Here is an 18,047-nt window from a genome sequence, read left to right on the forward strand (position 1 = left end):
CATACAAGTGAAAAATCTTACTCCTGTCTCTAATGCTCTTGTTTACCAGTATGACTCTCAAAGAAAATCATTAGTTTATTTTGTATTCTCCCCAATTTTCTTTCTGCATATACAGATAAATACAAATGTTTTTAGTTTTCTATTTGCGTTATGGATGAATCTCTTATAACTTTATTTGAATGTATCCTTTAGCATTTTTATAAAATGTCCTATTTTGTCTTAATATTTAATGCCTTTTAGATTCACAACCCTTGTTTTCTTATGGTTTCCATTTGCCTGATATATTCTTTGTTTGTCCTTTTATTTTTAACCCTTCTGAATCACTTGTTTTAAATATCCCTCTTGCTTTCAGCAAATTTGTATTTTCCTTTGTGAACCTGTATGAAAAACTCTGGTTTTAGTAGTTGAGTTAAATTTATTTATATTCATTGATTTGATTGATTTATATGGTCTTGGTTCTGTCACAGTTCTTTGTTGTCCTATTTTTAAAAATCTTTTACTATGTGGTTGCTTTATATGTTATATAGTTTGGATTTTTAGGGAAGTCATATTTTTGTTCTCTCGTTTATCATAATTTTAATGTTAATGTAATTCCAGTAGTCTATTCCTTTGGCCATTCTCTACTATTAAAATTGTTTAAAGTAGCATTAAATTTTCTATTTTTAACTCATTCATCCTTACCTTCTCCTCTTCTACTTGATTTTACGCAATATTATTTTTCTGAGTGTTACCTTTGTACTGTTAACAATGCTCATACCTATACTACTTTATTTGTTAGCTCTAAATGATATTTCTTGATGTGCTGCCAACATATTTGTGGCACTCTGAACTTTCTTACCTCATATTCATTGTCCTTTTAACCCTTTCCCAGTTTTTATTTGTCGGATGTATCATTTTTCCATTGTCAGGGCATATATCATTCACATTCGATTTTTTAACCTTATTTCCACATTTATCTTAATCCTTTATCACAGTAAATATATTCAGTATTCATCACCAGTCTTTTTGTAATGGTTTCTTTGGTTATCTCTTGTTTGGCTGAAGTTCATCCTCTAGTAATTTCCCCAAGAAGAGCCTAGAACAGCATTCTTTGAGTCTTTTCATATTCAGAACAGTTTGACTGTAATCCATTCTTGAAAAACAGTTTGTTCAGATATTAAAGTAGGTTGGATCCCAATCTGAGAATTTTGGTGGTGCTTCTATTTTACAGTTTTGAATGTTGCTATTGAGAAATTTAGGATAAGCCTGAATTACTTTGCCATTTATAAGTGATTTGAAGTCTTTGCCTGACAATCCACAGGATTTTTTATTTGGAAAGAGTGATAATTTTACAGTGACATGGCTTGGTGTGAAAATTTTATCAGTCTTCTCTGACATACAGCATGTTCTTGATTTGTATTTTTAAATATTTATTCCATGAAGTTATTTTGCTTTACTTTGGGGGTGGGGGACAGGGGGAGTTATCCAGTATGCATTTGTTTGATTTCCTTTGTCATATCTGTTATTATTGTTATAATTCTTTTAACTTTTTAAAAAATTTGCTTGCTTTTCTCATTACTAGGCTCTGTGTATTTTATTTTATTTATTTTATTTTTGATTATTTTCCAGTGTCTGTTCACCACTGTATTCCATTCTAATCTGTCATTATCTCTCTGATTTGATTTTTTCCCCTCAACTTTTTCCCTCAATTTTGTCAATCTTTTACGTCATCTTTTTGTTTTACCATCTCTTCTTGCTTTGTAATCTTTCAGATAGACACAATTGCTTCATTAGGTTTTTTAAAAATTGTGGCAACAATTTTGGCCTATTACTTTCTGCATGGATCTGCTCCATGGTTTTTGTCAGAATTTTATATTTTCCCCCTTTTTAGCTTAAAGTATTTTTCTTTAGATATAAGTTCTTATCACATCGAACATGTTGGATTTTGGGGGCTAGCTTTTTTGTACAAGGCACCTTTTGGGAAACATAGGTCACCAGGATAATCCCACAGTTTACTAGCTTACTCTTTGCTGGACACACGGCTTCCTCCAAGTGTGACCTGAGTTTCTGATTTTATACGTAGCATTATCTTTTCTGTTTCTTTGTACCAAATAAGGTATGAAGGACTTCTGCTATCCTTGCCCCAGCTTTTGTACCTGTTTTTGCAAACCAAGGATATAGCTTAGTACTTCAATTCAGTATGTATCTTTCACTTTTGGAATGTATATTTTTGCTGATACTTTCTAATATCTGTTACCATTGGGTCCTTTTGGCTTCTCTATCTACTTCCAACTCCTTGTCTTCTTTATGATTGTGCTGCTTTGAATAGCGCTGTCATATGTTGTGGAGTCTTTGGATTTTATCTGGCTCATAGTTTCAATGAAAACAAAATCTTTAGAATTTGGTTGTTGGCTTTTGAGTGAATCTCAAGAGAAGGGGAAAATGTTGACTTAATGTAGGACAATCATATGGGAAGTTTTATTTTACTGTTTAAAAATGGCACCCACCTTCTTTGCTCTGAAAATCCTACCTAAATTTTTAGATACTTAAAAAGCAGCAGAACATGTTCTGTCTGCTGGGAGGAATGAAGATAAAAATGGTGTTTAGATAGTATCTCCTCTTTATCAAATTACAGTATATGGTATTTAATATTGCAGAATGGCCAACCCAGGAAATAAAGGCTATCCTGGGGGTTATAGTGAAGAGCTAGATCCAAGAGGATAGTAGGGCTGAATGAAAAATGACCAGTTGATCTTGGACCATAGCTCAGCCATGCCATCAATAACTTACCCTGTCCTCCTATAAAATCTTAAATCTGAGCCTAGTTCTCATTTTTCTTCTTTTTTTATTATTTATTATTATTTATGCCTCTAGCACCTGGTCTTCCTAGGTGGTCTCCCATCCCAGTACTAACCAGGCCTGAGCCTGCTTAGCTTCCGAGATAAGACGTTGGGCTTGTTCAGGCTGGCATGGCAGTAGACCATGGACCATGCCTTCACTGGGGCACGAACCCAGGACCTTCTGTGTGTAAAGCAGACATGCTAATGCTAACCGCTACTCTATGGAACCACCTCCTAGTTCTCATTTCTTAAGTTGCTTTCTTGTCTTTTAGATATTTTCTTTAGGATACTTTGCTGTCCTCTCAGTTATTAAACCCCCAATCTAATTCGGTGCACCTTATTATCCATTCTCGATTGTTAGTGGTTTATCATTTAGCCATTTTGTAGAATACTATGAATGAATGTTTATTTTTAAAAATTGATTCTTTTTCTGTAAAATGAAATGGAAGAACAACAGGCAGTTGACTATCTGTTATTGGTATTTTAGGTAACTTTAACTTCAATAGATGTACCAAATTAGACGTTTTTAAGGAATATAAACTTCGTTGCACACTCCACTATAGATTACATAGGTTATTTTGTAGATTTGCAGAAAAGATTCAAGTCTCAAATATTACTCAGAATAACTTCTATAGTTTGAAAGCCAGATTTAATGTTTGAGTATATGAGATGATCCACATTTCTAATTAGGGAAACTATTCTGCATTACATCATGTTTGTGTATTATAATTTTTCCCATTGAGATCATATCTATAGTAAAACTATAGTAAAAAGAGAGGAGTTTGTCTGTTAAACTGATTCTACTGATAACATCATTTGTTGTAAGACATATATTTTGAATAGTTTTTCTAATAGTGCTAGTGGATTTCCTCTGAGCCACCTTTTTCTACATTTGTCTTTAATGTCAAAAACATCATTTTTTTATAGGAGCTTAGCCTGGTAAAAGTTCTTGGAAATAGTCTGACTTTCTTGAGTTTGAGCTCTTATATATTTTTTATGTTTCAAGAAGAATCTGGAAACATACATAGAAAAATTTTTCTCATTTTCTTTTGTTGTGGTTTTATTTTAACTGTATTTATTCTGAGTGATAGATTACAGAGGATCATACTGTCTTAGAGAACTAATTTATTCAGTATTCTCCTCCCCCTCATCCCCCACCCCTATTTTAGATTTTGCGAGGGGTATTTTTTGGTGTTTTTTTCCTTTATAGGTTTCAAAATTGACAAGTGAACAAAATAAGTGCAACTGAAAGAAATGTTAATAGTTTAACATTTCAATGTGCCAGGACAGGAAGTGGATGTTGTTATTTTAGAAATGGAATAAAATTGTGTTTAGATTTTCAAATTTTCTTATGTTACTAATAATTTACTAAATAACACATTTAGGAAGAGTTTAAGTCAGTTGGTTTATGCTGTAAAAGAATTACCTGTAGATTTCTGTAGATTTCTGAGGCCCATCTCTAGACATTGTGGTTTATTGGTCTGAAGTGTGCTTAAGAATTGGCATTTTGACAAGCACTTCTGGTTTTTCTAATTCGAGTTTTCCTTATATTGACCTCTGAGAAAAACTGCCCTAGAGAGATTCTACAACTGAAAATTATGTAAATAAAGGAATTAGTTAATTCTTATTGGGGGAAAAAAGCTCATGTATGAAAATACTCCACATTAAAACCAGTTTAAGTAACATCTAGATTTACTCATGAGGAACTAAATTTTCTCTTCAGATATTCAAGCATTCTGGAGGTCAAGATGTAAGTGTTAAAGTTTTTAGGAAATAACTGATACTTCTTTCTTTTTTTTCCGCCATACCTTTTTTAGCATCTTGAGTCTGGGGAATGGCAGGTTAGCTGTGTTCAATGTCCATTTCCAACCAGATATTATGAAATTCAGTGTCACTTGATAAACATATACATTACAGCACATAAAATTATATTTCCTTTCTATGCTTTATCCTGACACAGATATGAAATGATGATATTTAATTTGGTTAATTTAAGTATTTAAATTATTAAAAATTTACATCTGAAAAGGTAAATTGCAAGGAAAAAACTATTAGACCAATAGCCAAGTCCTGGTTTTAAGGTTTTTTTCTTTTAACTTTTTTTTGTTTGTTTATTAAGATAATAGATGTTTATTGTTTGCATTTTTTAGACTATGTATATGCATCACAAACTTTTGGTGAATATTTTTCCAGATATATTGCCAAGCATAGTATATATGGCCTTAGATATAAACACAGAATCATTTTTTGGTATCTGTTTTTTCGAAGGATAAATAAGACTTCTATTTTTTTTCTCTTTCAGTACTGTTGTCCAGACATGATAAATAACTTTTTGGGACTGACTAAAACAGAATTTTTAAGTACAGCAAATAAAAATCAGACTATTGATTCAGAGAAAGGAAAATTGATCATGTTAGTTAATGACTTTTATTATGGAAAACATGAAGGAGATGTCCAGGAAGAACAGAAGACTCACACAACCTTTAAATGCTTCAGTTGCTTGAAAATTCTTAAAAATAATATTAGGTATGTAAATACTTATTCTTATTTCTATTTGAGAATTGGAATGCTGCAGTTATAAATGTTGTGTCTTTATCTTGCATTTTTCTGTGCCATTCTAGATTTTAAAACACTTTCTACTAAGAACAAAGGCAGCTTCTCTTATTGAAAAGCTTTTGTCCTTTCCTGTATTTTGGAGTTGACTGTGAGATCCACTTGTTATATCTCTTTAAGATAAGAAAGGATGAACATTATTTCACATAAAGCAAAATTAACTCCTTTTCCTATATTATCAGTGATGTAGTAATTTATGTGAGATTTTTTTTTTAGTTGCTTTTGAATTGGATTTTTTTTTACATCACAGGAAGAACCACTTCTTTATGTTTTGTCCAGTTTGACCTCCTCCAAACTAATCTTATGCTCAGATCTTTCTATTGATCTTTATAATTTTTAGAACATTTACCTTGCAGGAAAAGTGATCTTTAGAGAAGTACCAGTTTTAGGAAGCATGTCTGCTTTATTTTGAAATTTAACCTCTTTAAAATTAGAGATTTAATTTCCAGTGGAATTTTGAAGAATTTATACATGTATGCTTTAAATTTTAGGAGCTGATACCTTATAATCTTTGAGTTACATGGTAAACTAGTAGCTGTCTTCTTATAAACGAGTTAGTAGCAAGAACAAAGTGACAAGAAGTGATGTTTTCCATTGGTTATATAGCTTTATGTTTATATTAGGTAAAGTTGTTTTTCCACGATTTTATTATAAAAGTTTTTTAAACATTCAGCAGAATTTTAAAAATTTAACAGTGAACACCTGTTTACTTATCACTTTGATTTAACATTTTACTGTACTGGCTTTATCATATATCTATTTATCCTTCCTTCAACCTATTTTTTTGTGTGTGTGCATTTCAAAGTAAGTTGCAACATCAGTTTACTTCCCTTAGGTGAGGGGGGCGGTGTGTATGTGTATGTGTACGCACAAACATATGCATGTCTTTTCATGTTTACCCTTGATAATTATTTATAATTAGCATTCTCAGACATTAATAGGTTACTTCTGGACCCAGAATTTATTTTGTTTTCCTGTGACTTCTTGGGTTCAAAATGAAGCTTATAGAAAACCCCTGAAATACACTTCGATGTACTTCTATAGCATTTATTAATGCTTTTTTTTATGGTAGTGTTTTATAGTTTTAAATATTCTTTCACATATTTTATGTGAGTTTTCACATTTACTTCCTTTTATCAAACTTTAACAAGGGATATTGTACTTTGTGATATAACACTGAAACAATATTACAGTTGAACTCTATCACCTATTTCCATATTCTTATCATTTTAATAGTAAAATGAATAAGAAAAAAATATGTTAGTGTATATGATAAATTACACAGAAATATGGTTCACTTAGTTCCTTGTTATACCTAAATATTATGTATATGACATTAGAAATTATTTCAGCAACAGTTTTTTAACTTTTCCTTTAAGATTAGCCTATTTGATATTAAGCATATGAAAAATTTTCTTTTTTTGTTATTGTTTTAGAAGACTAGTTAAATAATTTTAGAGTATCAGAATATATAGACATTTCAAACAATAGCATTTGATGACATCCAGGAATTGATCATTTTTTGAAATTCTGATTGTTTAGTAAATGTAACATTAATGGAACACTTCATAATCAACAAAGTTATATATGTTAAATAATATTTTACCTTAACAGTAGAAACTGGAAAGGCAAATTAATGTTTGTAGAGAATGGTGAGAAACTGATAGATCTAGGTTTGTACTCTCTGCCCTGTCAGCATATTGTAACATGGTCTTTTTTTTCCCTCTACATTGAGTGTCACCAAAAAGACACTTAGGTTTATTTTATTCTGTGTACATCCTTGCAAGAGGATTGGTTTTGTTTCCCTCATTTTCATCCATTGGTTTAAGTAGTGTGAGCTCCTGATGGGGGCTCATATAATAACAGAGAAAGCTTGCTAGTTGAGAGATTATTTTATATAGATAAACTTAAATTGCTTAAAGTTGTGAGCTGAAAGTTTAATGGCTCATAACTTTTTCTCTCTATGTAAATATTTAGCCAAGACTTAGATTTTTTATAGGTGTTTGTAGAGCTGAAGTTAAAACTAAAGGAGGACTGAAAGGTATTTCAAGGCATGCCATTCCTGTTTTAAACAGAAGTTGTGTTCTGTAGGTGTGAAAAGAGATAATGTTATGACCTTCATGATGATTGCTATCCAAATTGATGACATTATCACTTCGTTTCAAGATTATTTCCTTAAGGGACCCAAAGTGAATAATTGTTAATAGTTGCCCCAGTCTAAAAATTGTTATTTTGATTGAATAACTTTACTTTCAAATTCAGCAAAAAGCTTCAGTAAGCTCTTTTAAATAGGTATTCCCATTTATATTGCATTCTCTGCTGTTAAAGGTCATAGTTCCTGCTCATAAGAAGCATTGTAGAGAAGCTGAAATGGCAGAATGTAAAACTGAAAAATGGACATTGCCTACAAAGGGCACAGTCTGCAAGTTAAAATGAATAGTCTGTGCTAACAGTAAACCAGTATCATTAAATAACACAAAAGATTCTTGTGATTGTAGGCATTAAAATTGCTATTACATGAATTTAGAAACCAAGATACAAGTAAAAATACCAGTAATTTGTCTTTTAAGCAGCTGGAGTCTAGTATATATCTTCATAGCCTTAAAAGAGTACTTTCATGACTCTGTAGCTGCCTTTGGTGGTAGGGTTTCCTTCCTTTCAGTATTTTATTTAAAAATATAAATAGTATTTCATGTATGGAGAATAAGCCTGCTGTTTTATCTTAAGAAAACATTTCAGTAATCTGAAATTATTGTTAGAGCAAGTTAGTGATGTTTGAGATTAATTACATTAATGAATTTTTTTTAACAAAGATGAGAAGATGTTTACTTAGCCACTTAATGAAAGTGATATTTAATGTGCACTCTTTTCTAGAGGACTTTATGGCTTTTGAGATTTTATATGTCAAAATATATTATTTTGAATAATATATCTATATTTTAAGATTCAGATATTTGTGAGATTTTTGTTTTTAAATCTGAATTTTTGCACCTGTTGACAATCATTTATAGGTTTATGAACCACATGAAACACCATTTAGAACTTGAGAAGCAGAGCAGTGAGAGCTGGGAAAACCACACCACCTGCCAGCACTGCTACCGTCAGTTTCCCACACCATTTCAACTGCAGTGTCACATTGAAAGTACACACACTCCCCATGAATTTTCTAGTAAGTTATAATTTCATTCAAGAATTGAATATTATTGATTTTGACAATATTCTGAGAAAACCTTAAGAAGCCTGTTAGAAAAATAAAAATAAGACTTTGGAATTTGAGGGAAAAATGGAAAAAGTTACATTTTAACTGATATAAACTTTTAAATAAAATTAATTACAAAAATTAAAGTTCCTCTTGTAAATAATTTATTAAGGTAACTAATGTGGGGGACTAAATTAGAAGCATCTGATCATAGTCTTCAAATATGAAATCGGTGCCTTTTATTTAAACTTGTATAAGAAAAGTAACTATAATGATAGTTAAAATCATAGATTTTGGAGCTACACAGCTTGGGTTCAAAACCCAGCTCTGCTCTTAAAACAGCTATGTAATTTCAGGGAAATTACTTAAGATTTAAATAATGGGGACAGTAAAAATACCTGCTTCATCATGTTAAGGGAATTAAGTGAGTTAATGAAAGAAAAGTGCTTAGAACACAGTTAATTATATAACTGTTTACTGCTGCAGTCACCAGTTCTCTTATTATTGTTGTTGATATAGATATATAAAATGATTTATATATATGTATATACATATGTATATACATCATTGTCTGCCTCAAGAGGATACTTTTTTTAAAAAGTTGAGGTATAATTGACATTAATTTCAGGTATACAATATGATTTAATATTTGTGTGTGCATATACATATATCTTGAAATGGTCTGCCTCAAGAGGATACTTTTTTTAAAAAGTTGAGGTATAGTTGACATTAATTTCAGGTATACAGTATGATTTAATATTTGTGTGTGCATATACATATATCTTGAAATGGTGTAATATCCTTTTCTCCCACTTTTAGCCATTTGCAAAATCTGTGAATTATCATTTGAAACAGAGCATATTCTTTTGCAACATATGAAGGACAATCATAAACCCGGTGAAATGCCATATATTTGCCAGGTATACACATGTTTTATTGTGTACTTACTGTTTGTTTTCTGTTGTTTTGATCATAAGATTTAAACCTATTAGGCCAGAAGTCAGCAAGTTATTTCTGTAAAGACCCCGATAGTAAATATTCAGGCTTTGAGGGTCATACAGTCTCTGTTGCAATTAATCAACTCTGTCATTGTAGCACAAGGCAGGCATAGGCAATAAGTAAATGAATGCACATGGCTATGTTTTACTAAAGCTTTATTTATGGACACTGAAATTTAAATTATATATGATTTTCATGTGTCATGAAATATATTTTTTTACTTTTTAACCATTTAGGTAAAATTGATTACTAAATTAAAATCTCTCTTATAAATAATTTATTAGTAGAAAGTCCTGTGGCATAATTCATGCATTTTATGTGGGATCAGTAGAGAGTTGAAATTGGCTTGTAGGCGATTGTTTGCCCATCTCTGTACTCGACAAAAGAAAACTCTATGGGAGAAAGACAACATATGAACTTATCTTACTCTATAGGGAAGAAAGTAGGCATACAAGGGAAATATGAAATGATTTAGGATACAGAGAACCCTACCAAATGCTTTGGGGCTAATGTTTTTCCAGAATTCGAAGGAATGGGAAAGCAAAATAAAAATAAATTATTGCAATAGCCTGGAAGCTATTTATAATCTAAAGGAGGATGCTGTTTTATGTAGAGAAAAAACTTTATAGGACAAGAGGTGTCAGAGCTTGAAAATTCAAGTTAGGATAGGTGGTGATAGATAAAAAGATATAAAAAGAAGGAAATATAATTATATTTGGGGAAATATTCTTAAACTTGGAAAGATAAGTTTTTTGTCTCAAAGATTATTTTTTGGTGCTTGTGTTAATGGGATTCTTGGTTGTGTAGGAATCAGAGCTGAATTAGTACATAATGTTCTTCTAAACCAATGACTTATCATTGTTACTTTGTAATTGTATATTATAAATTTTCAAGTCAAACTAAACCTTCTTTTTATTTGTAGGTTTGCAATTATAGGTCATCATCATTTTCTGATGTAGAAACTCATTTTAGAACATCCCATGAAAACACTAAGAACTTGCTATGTCCATTTTGCCTCAAAGTTATTAAAATAGCAACCCCCTATATGCATCATTACATGAAGCATCAGGTGAGATTATTGGTTCTTACTTGTTCTTGTTTTAGCGAAAAGATAGGATATGACTTAGAACGTTGGTTAGTTTTGTTCTGTAAGGGAAGCAATGTTGTTCCAAATAACACAATTAATTTGCAGTTTGTGCTGAATGACTTGTGAAACTTCCACTTCTTTTCCTTGCTTCCTTTCTGGTGATGTTTTATTTCATAAATGAAAAATCTGAAAGATAGCTAGAAATAGGAAACCTAGGATTAAAGGGGAAAAGGGAAGGTAAGTGGAATATCCAAAAGATCAGATGTTTCAGGGTCAAAGAGTGGGTATGGAAATGATTTTGAAGGTAGTTAGAACAGGGGAAAGATAAATTTGAACTGAGAAATAAAAGACTCGGGAATCATAATCTTATTGTCTTCTTTCTCTTCCAACTTTGTTTCTACTTTCTAGTCCCCTTATTATAGAAGACATGTCATCATTGACCAGGAATTATCTTTTATAGCTGCTAGTAATAAAGAAAAGAGTAATGACACTTATTGCTGAGTATATCAACTCTACCAAAGAACTATATAGGTCATAACTTGTTTTATAGATAACTTCTTAGTATTAGTGCTTATACCCTTCTCTTGAATTTTGATGATTTATTTACTGGTTCTTTTCTCAAAGCAATTAAACCATACTTTGAGCTGAAAACTTTTATGTAACACCGATTCTGTTCTTTAGTGCTTGAAAGAGCAACAGTGCCTTTGCCAAACCCAGAAATCAGTGGATTTATTGAATCTGATCATGTAATCAAGTTTTGACACCGCACTAATCAGCTCATTACATTAATTTATTATTGATTAAATTGGCATACTAATTTACTCAGCATTGGTTGCTCCCTTTGCAGTTTCATTCATTAAATAATCATGAAATGACTTGTGACTTTTAATTCGGAAAGATCATAAAAGTAGAATTTCCAAATGAATTTGGAATCATCTATGTTGTGACTGGGATGCTCCCTATCTTGAGAAGTTCTGGCAAGATCTTTCTATTCTAGATTTCCTTAACATCGTTCCATCAGGTGTTAATAGATGTTTCCCCCGAAATTGTTACTGATAAATAAATTTGATAAATGTCTAGATTTATATAATTAAATGGTTTTGTTTGTCTGTTTTTAAAACAGAACATCTCAGAGCTTTTAAAATGCTAATACATTGTAAATAATACATTGTATGTCTTATTCCCCAAACCTATTTGGCCATTAAACCCTTTATTTGCAGAATACCGATTAATATTTTCTGAGGAACACAGTTTGGGAAACATTATTCTTGGTGCTCTGTATGAGGTATAAGACTGTAGTTCTGTTTCATTATGGGGCTTTTCACATAATTTTTCCCAAGTGGTTTACTAAGCTCCAAAGTAAGATGTAGATGTGGGAAGAATAATAATCATGATAGAGATGTGTGGGCTCACTATTTGGGCTATGTGATTTATAGTCAGTTTTTATATCCTATGTTTTATGTCTTGCCATGGGTGCCAGTTTTCTTTTTTTGTTTGTTTGGAGTACAGAGGTGCATAGCCAGCAGTAAAGAGGGAAAAATTTATTAATAGGAAGGATCATCAGGCAACTATTTACAAAAGACTGGAAAACCTTAGCTGAGCAGGATTATGAACTTATAAGTGAGATGACACATTATTAGTGCAATATTAGGCAATAAGAATTATTGACTCTGGTTCATTTTTTTGTCTTTGAAGATCTTGTTGTAACTTTTTAAAAAGAGGTTATATAACTAAGTCTTGGGTTATTTTTAGAGCTAACAACCCAGTTTGTACGACTTTTAAGACAGTGAAAGTGACTTCGGATGTGTTAAGTATGCTTATTACATCTTTAATAAAAACAATAAGTAGTTAAGATATACAGTCACTTATGGCTTCTGCAGGTGTTTTACATGTATTATTTTGTTTAATCCTGACAAGCACCCTATGTATTATTATTTCTAACTTATAGATAAGGAAATAAAAGTTTAGTGAAAGTAACTTGCCCAGTGTCACATTACCTAATGAAAAGCAAAAGTAAAATTTGATTTCAGAGTCCAGCTTTTTATTGCTCTACTACAGAATCAGATTCCATATTGGTATTAGGTCTAAGGGCAAAAATTACATTTAGTCAGAATTACCCTTTAATCCTCGTCTCCCCAACAATGTAGTATGTTTTTCAAAAAGGTCAGTATAAACAATTCTTTCTCTAACTCTCAAATAGATCACTATTTCTTTTGTTGAACATCACATTATTTAAAAATGTACTGTATGTTTATCACCCTTAGCACACTGAAATGCATACATACACGAGAGATGTTCAAGATTTGTATCTGAGAGAATAGTAGGTTAATATATTCTATCTCAGGGCTCTGGACCAACATTCATTGAATGGAATGGCACTAGACATTTGGAATTAGTTAAATTGTACCTGCTACTCATATGTACTTTCTCTGTCAGTCTCTTACTTTCTGCCTCAAAGTCCATTTATTTAACTAATATTTATTGGTTGCCTTACTATGTGCTAGGTGGTGTTTTAGGTAACAAAACGAAGTTTATACCCTCTTGAATTTCTATTATAGTGGAGGAAGATAATGAATATATGTGTTTATATTTGAATATATATTCATGCTAGCTGGTGGTAGGTACTGTGGAAGGAAATGTGGAGGATAGGGAGTGCCAAGGATTGGGGAGGTGTTGGGAATGGAGGAATGATTGCTGTTTTGTTTGTATATAAAGTGGTCAAAAGGGTCTCTTTGAAGGAAATAAAGGAGTAAGCCAGTGGAAATCTGGGAGAAGTAACATTAGATAGGCAGTGAAATGAGTGTATACCAGGGACACTTGAAGAACAGCAAAGAGGCCAGTTGTGGCTAAAGCAGGGTAAACTATTATGAGGAACAGTAGGAGATAAATTTGTATTAGCAATAGAATATAGGTCAGTTCATGTAGAACCTTATAAATTAGAATCAGGACCTAAGAAAGCCATCAGAGCATTTTAAACATGTGAAAGATCTGCTGTACTTTAAGGTCATTGGTAGCTGTGGGAAGAATAGACCATAGGGAGGAAAGAACATGATAAGGAGAAGATAGGAGGTTATTATGATAGCCTAAGTGAGTGGCTTGGACCAGTATGGGAGCAGTGGTTGGAGGCAATGAGAAATGGGAAGATTGTGAAAGTTTTCGAAGGTGAAGCCAACAGGTTTTATTAATGGCTTGGATATGGGATATGAGAGTGATCAAATTTTTTGTCTTAAGCACCTGCAAGAATGAGTTTTCATATACTGTCATATGGGGAAGACTGAGGAAAGAACAGATTGTGGAGGGAGGGCAGGGATGTAGGGAGGAAATCTAGAATTCAATTTTTTTCATGTTGATTTGAGTTATATATTAGACATCAAGTAATGATGTCAACTAAGCAGTTGGATAAATGGTATTTAAAGCCATGAAACTGGGTGAAGTAACCTAAGGAGGGATTATAGATAGAGAAGAGATTTCTGGGAACTGGATCCTGGAGAACTTGCTTTCTGTCATTTTGTCTTGATAATCTCCTTCTTGGCCAAGTTTTCTTTTTTTCATCTTCTTCCTGGAGCCAGTGTAAGTGAATTTGTTTAAGTTGCTTGTACCTATGACATAACCCAATCTATCACACTTCTAAAAGTCTTAAGATGCAACTGGAATTATAATAATAACACATTATATTTGTATATTGCTTTGAATTTTGTAAGGACCTTATGAAATACCTGCTGTGTGTCAGTAACTATGTTAGATACTTACCAATATCTTACCTTATATGAATTTTATAAATGATTGATTGTATTTAAGTGGAAATAATGATGTATCTGGCAGATTGCAACTTTAGAGAAAACATTCTTCTGTATTTACATGTTGTTTAAGTTTTTTTATATGTATGTGTATACATGCATAATTTTATGTACATCATATATAATTTTTAAAGTAATAAGCATATAGGTAAAGATTGTAGTGGATATTATGTAGTAGAAAGAACACTGGATTAGCTGGAAATGCCACTAACTAGATATGGGGGAAATGATTAAGATTTTTCTTGGGTCCTGTTTCCTATCTATAGAATAATGACAAGACTGGGTTTAAGGAAGGACTCAGTTAGGATGTCTCAATCACTAAGTATATTAGGAACAGTTCTAATTTATTCCTCCATAGTCATGCTGTTCAGTGTAGTAGCCACTAACCACATGTGGGTATTTAAAATTAAATTAAATTAATTAAATTTAAATAAATTAAAAATTCAGTTCTTCATTTGTACTTGGCACTTTCAGGTGCTCAATAAACTTTCAGCATTGTAGAAAGTTTTATTAGCTAGCACTGCTTTATATAACCATTTCTATAACCTTTGAAATGTCTGGTTAAATATTTGAATTTCTTTTGCCAACTTGTTAACCAATGGGAAGAACAAAAAATAAAAAATTTACTTTTTTCTAGGATAAAAATGTAGTATAGCTTTTCTTCACAGTATCTTATGTCTAAATCTTTTAGAATTACAATTTAAGGAGCTTTCACAGCACTGTTGAGGGAACTTTTACATTAGAACTTTCATATTCAATTTCTGTATAGTGACAGACATTTGGAAACTCATACTAGTGCAGTGTTTTAAAAAATGAAATAATACTTTGCTAATATTTATGGTGAGATATAATATTTATGGTGAGATATAAAATACTATTTTAAATATTATTTGAATGTCATTAAAATTAAATCATAGCGGTTTCAAGACTCAGGATTTGTGGTTGTAGGAGTTATTTTTCCTTTTTTCTGTTTCCTAAACAGAAAAAAGGAATACATCGTTGTACAAAATGCAGACTGCAATTTTTGACATGCAAAGAGAAAATGGATCACAAGACTCAGCATCATCGAACATTTATAAAACCTAAACAACTGGAAGGATTGCCTCCTGGAACAAAAGTGAGTTCAAATATGTTGTATTTTAACATTTTGTATGATAATAGAAATTAATACCTGCCTGGTTTTATCTATTGAATGTAATACTTTAAAGTTTATTTCTGATTTTTATTAACTCTAATTTTAGATTTTATCATCTTATATTTAGGAAAAAACCCTCTAACCATTGTTTCTTGGTCAGTGGTGTGTGCTCTGCTAGAGTGATATTCCTTTGTAAAAAGTGCAACCATATTAACTGTTCCCTAGATCAGTGGGTTGTGTCAATATTATATAGCCTATTTTTGAGCTGTTCCAGTTGGCAGCTCGTATATCAGTTTTATCTACTAAACTTTTGAGATCAGGAATCATGTTTTATTTATCTTTGTGTCCTCAGCATCTGGTATAGTACCTTGAATGCCATAGGTTCTTAGATGTTTATTGAAGTTGTTATTACTGAGTTTACTTTCAGAGAAGCAAGTTCTGCTGCTGGATAGCATTATGTTTTAAGTGGGCAAACACATGTCTGACTGCATACTGATGATTGTAATTTACTTTTCCCTTTTTGCCTTATATTCCTCTGTTTTTTTTTGACTTCTTTATATACAGTCAGCTCTTGAATATTTGCTCCAGTGGAGGGAAACAGAGGCTTGGATAATCCAAAGTGAAATAATCCCCAAAACATTTATATTTGGCTTTGGGTACTTACCTTTGAATATGGGTATGTCTGTTATTTGAATTAACTAAAACAATATAAAGCCATGCTCTGAAGACCTAGAGCAAGAGAAACTATCCAGCATCCTTCCCTGCAATCCATTCATTCCCTGCTGGGACTAGACATGCACAACACTAATGTAAGCGGTGCAGTCCTCTCTCATATTTTCCCTTATTCATGATAATAGCAATAATAATATTAATAATAATGATACTAAATGTTCTGTAGCACTTTACTTAGAATTAGGCTTTTGGTATGCATTTTCATAGATTCTGTTATTTAATTCATACAGCCATCTGGTGAGGTAGGCAAGGCCGGTATTGTACCATACTATAGGTAAAGAAGCTTAGAGAGGATAAGTTATTATTCAAGGCCACATGGCTAGGAAGGGGTAGTATGAGATTTAACCTCAAGTCATTGATTCCTAGTCCAATGCTTTTGTATGATACCAAAGCACATGTTTACATAGGACTTCTCATAGGCTGTTCCTGATACACCTAGATGGAGAATAGTCAAATGATGGATATTATGTTTTCCATTGTCAATTAATTAATATAATTTCTGAATGCTAAGTTATAAGCTTTATATTAGTTCTCTTTCAGGAAATTCTAAATATTAGTAAACTCCATGAATATATTGACTTGATATAACCCCTCCCATAACGTTTGTAAACATAAATTCTGCCCAATGAGCCCCTGGAAAGAGGAAGTCACATTTACTGTGGGTAATGCAGAGTAAAGGGTTATGCAGGCCTTTCTAGCTATGAGATTTAAATTTTGACCTCTGTGTGTGTGAATTTTTTTAGTTAGAGCATAAAAATAGATATGATATGTGTTCTTTTAATATTCATATAATTTGCATTAACTCCTAATTATCCATTAATAACTTAACATATAACTGATATCAATAAAAAATGTACTATTACAAGTATATAAATATCAAATTTAATTTCATTTAAACATTTAAAATAAATGAAAGACTTATCTGATTATAGTTTATACTTAACACTTTTCAAACTACCTGATGTTTAACTTTTTGTTACACAGTGATATTTTAATACTAATGCAAGGATTAATTTTCTAAAGTAAATATTATCTTCATTTTTGTAGGTTACTATTCGAGCTTCAGTTGGACCTCTTCAATCAGGATCTTCAACTACTCCTTCCATTAGTGCAAACACTTCTACCCTTCAGCTCTCACCTCCAAGGACAAAAAATATAACTGCTAAAAATCCCACAAAATCTAACACAAGTAAACCTAATACAACTAAATCCAATGCAAGTAAACCTAATGCAAGTAAGCCTAATGGAAGTAAATCTAAATTCAAATCAAAAGTCTCTAATATGCAAAAAAAACAAAACACTTTGGCTAGTAGCAATAAAAAAAGTAAAGTCAATACAGCATTGAGGAACTTAAGGTAATCTTTTATTCCTGATATACAATACTAATTTAATCTTAAATATAAAAGGAAAAACTTTAATATAAATATACCCTGTTACATAACTCTAATACATTTGGTATCACTTGTGGCATAAAGGCCAAGCAAATAATAAAAAGGTATTTTTTACAACTGTTGAACAATACTTAATTACTATGTTTTTTCTGTAATATTCATCTGTTATACTGGTATTATATGTTTTGCTTATATCTTGTGATGTCGAATTGGTTAATTTAATCCCTTTTATTCCACTGACAAGTATTAACCGATGTTAAATAGTTTACACTTAA

At 31.6% G+C, this 18,047-nt stretch overlaps 1 protein-coding gene across 7 annotated transcripts in view; it reads left to right on the forward strand.

Annotated features, from left to right (window-relative positions):
- Positions 1-18,047, forward strand: part of ZNF280D (zinc finger protein 280D) — a 235,065-nt gene that overhangs the window by 172,086 nt on the left and 44,932 nt on the right. For all 7 annotated transcript variants that reach the window (XM_039865503.1, XM_039865505.1, XM_039865504.1 and 4 more), the window contains 6 exons: positions 5,122-5,345; positions 8,444-8,601; positions 9,451-9,551; positions 10,553-10,699; positions 15,497-15,631; positions 17,429-17,736. In XM_039865503.1, coding sequence (XP_039721437.1) covers positions 5,122-5,345; positions 8,444-8,601; positions 9,451-9,551; positions 10,553-10,699; positions 15,497-15,631; positions 17,429-17,736 — 1,073 coding nt within the window. The remainder of the gene's footprint in view (positions 1-5,121; positions 5,346-8,443; positions 8,602-9,450; positions 9,552-10,552; positions 10,700-15,496; positions 15,632-17,428; positions 17,737-18,047) is intronic.

The sequence above is a fragment of the Pteropus medius genome, unplaced genomic scaffold, assembly GCF_902729225.1.
Source record: "Pteropus medius unplaced genomic scaffold, Ma_sr-lr_union100, whole genome shotgun sequence".
Taxonomy (NCBI): Eukaryota; Metazoa; Chordata; class Mammalia; order Chiroptera; family Pteropodidae; genus Pteropus; species Pteropus medius.